General features: G+C 53.4%; 1 protein-coding gene across 1 annotated transcript in view; it reads right to left on the reverse strand.

Moving 5' to 3' along the window:
• Positions 1–2,576: 2,576 nt before the first annotated feature.
• The window catches only part of STAMBP (STAM binding protein), a gene marked incomplete at its 5' end in the record, with an annotated part of 5,618 nt that continues 1,758 nt past the window's right edge, over positions 2,577–6,436 (reverse strand). The window contains 5 exons of the mRNA XM_010294118.1: positions 2,577–2,731; positions 3,158–3,257; positions 3,683–3,795; positions 5,003–5,140; positions 6,105–6,229. Of these exons, the coding sequence (XP_010292420.1) occupies positions 2,675–2,731; positions 3,158–3,257; positions 3,683–3,795; positions 5,003–5,140; positions 6,105–6,229 (533 nt within the window). The remainder of the gene's footprint in view (positions 2,732–3,157; positions 3,258–3,682; positions 3,796–5,002; positions 5,141–6,104; positions 6,230–6,436) is intronic.

A 6,436-nucleotide genomic window follows, 5' to 3' on the forward strand; every position in this document is an offset into this window, starting at 1 on the left:
CCCACGGCAGCGCAGCCGGCCGGGCTGGGAAGCCTCAGCGCGGCCAGTTTGAAGCCGGGACCGCGGCGGCGAAGCCCCGAGCAGGCGCGCAGCCTAAAAAGGAAAGGTTCGGCCACCGCAGCCAATCCCGCTGCCGGCGCTCGGCGGGCCTGGGAAAAAAACCTGGGATGCTCGCAGGAACGCCAAGCATCCCACGGCCCCGGCCGGGATGAACGCAGGACAAGGGGGGGGGCAACCCCTGGTTTGCCGTGGGATCGCAAACCTCCGCGGGCACAGGCTGGCCCTCGCCACCTCCGTATAAGGGTAACGTTCGCGCTTTAAACTTCTCGGGCTGCCGCTGAGGACAGATAAACTGGCGCTGAGAGCTCGAGCAGGGATTTGGGTCTGTTCCCATGCCTGAAGCGGAGATAAGCATCGCTCCCTGCCTGCAGGAAACCCCCCCAAAACACACAACCCACATTGTTGTGGAAAATAAATCATTCCTGCAAATCATGGTTTCTTTATGGTTTCACTCCTACCAAATTCAATCCCTTGTTTCGAGTGATTTTAAGGTCTAAGTCACATCTGGTGCAGCTGGACAGACAGGGCGGGTTAGTGGGACACAGGCAGCCGTACCAGGATATCAGCATTCATCCCAACACACAAACTGATGACTCAGTGACTTTTAAGTGAAAAAATTTGATTAAAAAGCTGCCAGCTCAGAGAGCAGGGCCGGATGCGAGGCAGCAGCTGGTCGCTGACAGGAGAAACGCTGCTCTTGCGTACAGCCCCGCTGCAAAATATCTGAAAAATTCTCCATGAAGGTTTATCGGTCACTAGGACAACTTGTGAAGGAAGCAGTGATTTACCACCAGCTCCTTCCTCTCCCTGGCTGGGGTCAGTTTAGAGCCCGAGACCTTCAGGGATGGCAAGCTGAAATAAATTTGTCATATTCAGCCCCAGGTTGAAGGAATGGCTGCCGGGCTTTCACACCTCACATCCCCGCGATGCTCTGGGGGAGCCATGAGAGGGTAGAGCTGACTGTTCCCTTCTGCGTAGAGGTAGAGGCTGCAAAACCCACCCCTGAGCATGGCTGAAATAAAGTAGGTCTGAAAGTTGGTTCCCAACAGATGACCTGAAGTCCCCTCACTTCCCTTCCGCGGCCAGGAGTAGCCTGTTTCCAAAACAGATGGCAAAAATGATCGGGGCAGCAGTTTGTCACGCAGGAGTCAAGGAGGTGGCTGGTGCAAATAAACACAACCCCGAAATAAATCCATTCCCTCCCCGCTCCCAGCCATGGCAGACCCCTTCAACCCACCAAGTCAGCTCAAAGAAAACAAGTGGCAAAAGAAACCCAGGCAAGATAACACAATCCATCTGTGTTAAACTGTACACCAAAGAAGTTTGTATGTAGAAGGACATGACATATACAACATGTATGTATGCATGCCAGGTGGGAAAGCAACTCCAGCCTTCCTCCCCGCAGAGCCATGTGCCGATGATCAGAGCATCCTGCCAGAGGATGTGGAGATGCTGGGGATCACGCTCAGCCCTTTGAGGCCAGATGCCGTCCACCTTTCAATACTGCTCCTTCCCTTTCAACGCCGGCAGACGCGAGGGCGGAGGCTCAGCACGGATAGCGCAGGGAACGAGAACCACTGCTTGGCATGCGACGAGAGTCAATCGGAGAAGGTCCCCAGCTGGTGTACCGCATACCGGCGACGTCACAGAGTGCTTGCTTTTGGCAAGGGCAGACTTCATGCTGCTTTGAGGAGCGTGGAGGCAATCGGGGGCAGTGATCTTTGAGGATCGAAGCGGCACAAGCTGCTGGAGTCCCGTCTCAGCGAGGCGATGGCCTGGCAGCGTCCTCACATGACAGCACTGCAGGCAAGAGACCAAGAGCCTCCTCCACGGTAACACCAGCCACAAACCAAACCCGAGCCCTCGCCGGGCAGCCCAAGGGCTGGTGCAAATCCTCCATCCAGGAAAAGGAATAAGGTAACCAGACACCCCTCACCACTGCTGGAATGAAGCAGCTTGTGCAAAGCAGTGCCGCATTCAGCACCTTCTCCCCCAAAATGCTGAAATAGGGGTTCCCAAAGGAGGCTGGGCCCCTTCTTACCTCACCGGGCAAAGACCTGAGTGGCAGCAAGCAGGATTCGCTCCAGCTCAGCAGAGATAAGCTCTTGCATGGGGTGAGAGGGGTTAGGAAAGTTTAAGATTAAATTATAGCAAAGGTTCATCTACTCTAGCCAGCTGCACTGAGACCAGAGCAACCCAGAGAGAGAGGCAAAACAAAGCATGGGTTAGTTTGGGCAAGTCCCAGTTTGGAAAGCACTTGAAGAGGTTTCCACAGCATGTGGTTGCAGCAGATCACGGGGACCCTCCCAGCAGGATGCTGTTCAAGCCACAGATTAGAGTATTAAACAATTGCTTCAGTGTTCGCTTCTGTCTTTGAGTTTCCCGTTAGCTTTTCCCCACACCTTGAACCTCAGCACCACTTTTCCAGCCAGATGCACTGAGGTTTCACATGCTCCCTCTGAGGTCAGGGTACCGATTTCACCGCGATTACTGGGGGAGGAAGGGGAAGGATCACTACACAGTAGAAATCATCTGCTACAGGAGGAAAAACAAACATTTCCCTAGGCCTAGAAGGAAGGTAGATGGTTTTCTGTAAACGGTTAATGCGAGAGGCCTATCGGAGATCCATCAGGACCACGTCTCTCTCAACTACTGACACATGATTGCAGGTCTGGAAGAGAAAGAGCAGACAGGGTGTTATTCAGATGTTCCCACAGCTCAGGTGAGTCTGTACCTCCTGACACAACCTGCATCCAGCATCCTTCACAGAACAACCCTCTCAGACCAGGAACTAGTGCCCTGCCCGGTGCCACACAGGGACCAGGCCGGGACACAAATAGAAACCTCCCTAATACAAGCCTTTGCTGCTGTCTTGACCTGTTTCGGCAGAGAAGTGCTCTGCACCGCACCTCCAACACGTGCTAACAGATCAGAAAGCTTTTGCAGCTCAGCTCTAGGAAGAGACAAGCCCCTGCCAGGCTGACCCTCCCGTCCTGGCTCACAGCCTAGCGCCTCGACACAGATACCAATATAAGTGCAGTGTCCAATATGCCGACTCACAGTCCTACAGTCCCCGCTGCCTCGTGAGGCGACTTACAGTGAAGAGAGGGGGGTCTTTGGAGTGCGGGTGGAATCCTTTCTGCCGGCAGGAAGAGATCTCCTCCAGGCCATGCTCTGTCAGCTTGAAAAACCCCGTCCTAGAGCAAATAAACACAGGCTCTGGGTAGCTCAAGCCTCTGCAGACAGAAGCACTGCCTTCTGCGTCTCAAGGAGCATGCCTGAGTCTGCTCCTGCTCGAGATGAGTGGAGATGCATGCTGTGGGACGCACCTCTGCCTGGGACACTCCTCTCCCCAGCTCTACAGCTGCAGGCTGGTCTCCTTTCACAAGTGGGCAACCCTCCCCAAACCAGCCCAGAAGAGCTGTCGAATCACACATGCTCTTCCAGTCTCTTTTGGTAAAGCTTTCGTTGTGTGACATGACATTACTCCCACATCAGGAATCCAACAGGTCATGGTAAAGAGCCCTTCAATACCTTCTGGCGAGGCTAGACCTCCTGCCCAATCTTGGTTGGGCCACACAGGCAGAGGGAAAGGCCTTCCCCACCCCACCTCCACACTTACTCCTGGTATTTTGGAGAACACACAATAGCAATGGACTCTGGCAACATCATCTGGTAGGAGCAGTGCGTGTGCAGGTCGACGCTGGAGAGGAAGGCTGTCTGCGTGGGGTGAGTCTGAAACATAGGGCAGCACAGAAGAGAGGAGGTTACAGCAGGGCTGGAGAACTAGTCCAAAGGGATCACGGCTGCCAAGAGAAGATTGTAACAGAGAAGACACGTGTGGCTCCTTGGATGGCACAGAGGACATGCTCGCACACTGAAAATGGCTTTGGATGGCCCCAAAACATCTGCTCCTCTTTTCCATTTGGAATAAGTACAGGAGGAGTTCTACATTTCCAGCCATATCCCACAGAAAGTCACACTTTAAGGCACAACGCTGTCCTTGCTTTCGTGCACGCCTCCCTACAGGGCACTTCACACGTTTCTGAAGTGCAGCTACCCCTGGGGCACAGCACTACCAGGCACGTAACATACTGCCAAGGCACTTCAAGATATCACATTGCACCAACATGGCCAAGGGTTGTACACGATCACAGACAACCAGCACCTTACCCAACTCCAGCTGACAGCTAGATTTCACAGCCTAACTCTTGCTGAAAGGTCTTTCTCTTTTTTCCCCTTATGCTGATTAGGTTTTTGTTGCCAAGACCAGCAGAAAGGTCAAAAGGATTCTCAAGGGTCCCTGGATGTTGCAGGGCTGTCAGCGAAGAGTTAACACCAAAAGCAGACATCCCGCACATTATCAGGCACACGCAGCAGGCATTTATTTGTCAAAGCCTGCGAGGCAGCTGCTGCTTTCGAGAGATTACTCAGCAGCACCAAACATTTTGCTTGGCACCGATCCGACTGCCAAAGGCTCCGCGGGGACAGGCAGCAGGGCAGCGCTGAAGCCAGCGGAGGAATCTGGAACTGGCACATCCCACAGCAGAGCAGCACACAGCTGCCTGCGAAAAGCAGCGCTACTACAGGGACGCATCACGGGAGAAGGCCTGCGCAAACAGCAGGAGCTCGGGATGCCCTGACAGTGCCTCTGGAGTCAGTTTTTGGCTGGATGAGCCACAAGCTTCACGCCTAATATCCCACTTTCAGAGGGCCTGATGCTTTAGGAAGGGACCCAAACTTAAAACAGGCCTGGCTTTCCCCAGCAGCGCGAGCAGTGACCGAGATTGCACCAGAGGGAAAAATCCAACCAGAGGATGCTGCCTGCTCCATGCCATCTCCTCCAGTAAATTTTCCTCCACCAGCCCTGCTCCACACACCCCTTTCCCTCCCGGCTGAATGTAAGGCCAGTTGGGAAGTGAAACGGTAACAAGACACTCACATGGATCCAGCCTAGCGTAACAAGGCCATGCTGATCCTGGATCATGAAGAGCTCCTCCTCATTCTCCGTGTTGCAATAATCGGGGCCTCCGTACTGCTTGGGAACAATGACGTGGGTTATCGTGAACTCGTTCCTCATCTGCAAGGCAGCACAGGGAGGCTGTTATCGACCGGACACCCCCCAGCAGGAAGCACTATTGCCACCCACTGGTGCAAAGGTAATTTCCTAAGCTTTGGGAACGCAGCACTTCTGCGTTCATCACTCAGGGGCCCAGCCAGGGGAACAGCAGCTCTGGGAACAAGCCCATGGATGCATCTACCATCCATTTACAGGTCACAGAAACGGTAACTGCAAGTTACTGACAAAGGAGTCACAGGATTTTCTGAGTCTGAGCATGACCCATGGCTTTCTATTTAACTTTCCCTGCTGTGCAAGAACAGCCACAAGAGCTCAGAGAAGTCCTGGACACCCACCGAAGCAAATCTCTCCACTCACTAGGAGATGATGCCTCATAATTACATAATCACCAAGTGTCTGGAAGCAGCTGGATTGCAGACAGTTGCTACATCAGATAACTTCATTTCAAAGCAAACTTCTGCAAGCAAAGCAGCTCCAAGTGACTCAGGGGAGATAGGCTAGAGCTGCCAATAGAAACCTGTGCACGCAAACTCTTTGAGGGAGAACTGACTGTCTCCAGTCGGCGTTGCACAGTCTCGTCTGGGTGAGAGTCCTAGTTCCCTGCTGGGGCACCTTAGTCCCGCTGGTACCAACAGGATGTGTCACCGGAGCTGCCTGTCACCGGCAACGCGGGAATGCTTGAGGCAGGTACCCAGCAGAGAGTCATCAACAGGAGAGAGGAAGCTGGACACCCATGGGGACTCGGTGGCTGGCACCTCAGTGTGAGGAAATCCTAACGTAAACGTGAGGAAAAGGAGAGGCAGATCACCCCTAACGCTCACATGAAAGCCTAGTCATCAATGAAACTGCACTACAGCCTTCCGTGGCAAAAATCAGGGTCCTCTAGCCATTTTCAAACCTACTGCACCTTGACAAAAAAGACCCTGCACCACTTCCAGGATCTCAGTCAGGATTATCACCTTACCAGCTTACCGCAGAGGATCCCACACGTCTCCACACCCCGGACCGTGTTGGCATCAGCCAGCTGGAGGAATTTCTGGCAGAGCTCCCTAGGGACAATGACCTGGCGAAGGACATCCATACTTGCATCTGTGGGGAGAATGGGAGCGCAATGACAGTCAGGGACGCTGGAGAAATGGTCCCTCAGGTCAAGTACCTGAAGGGACTAGACTGAAAAAATTCAGCCTGGAAACATTAACTACTCTAATGTCTGCCCTTACGATGGCAGTCACAGATAAATGAAGTCACTGTGACACTTCATAAAGGACAGTCAGTACCTCTTTCAAAGCAGGGAAA

The sequence above is a fragment of the Phaethon lepturus genome, unplaced genomic scaffold (assembly GCF_000687285.1).
Source record: "Phaethon lepturus isolate BGI_N335 unplaced genomic scaffold, ASM68728v1 scaffold34809, whole genome shotgun sequence".
In the NCBI taxonomy this organism is placed as follows: Eukaryota; Metazoa; Chordata; class Aves; order Phaethontiformes; family Phaethontidae; genus Phaethon; species Phaethon lepturus.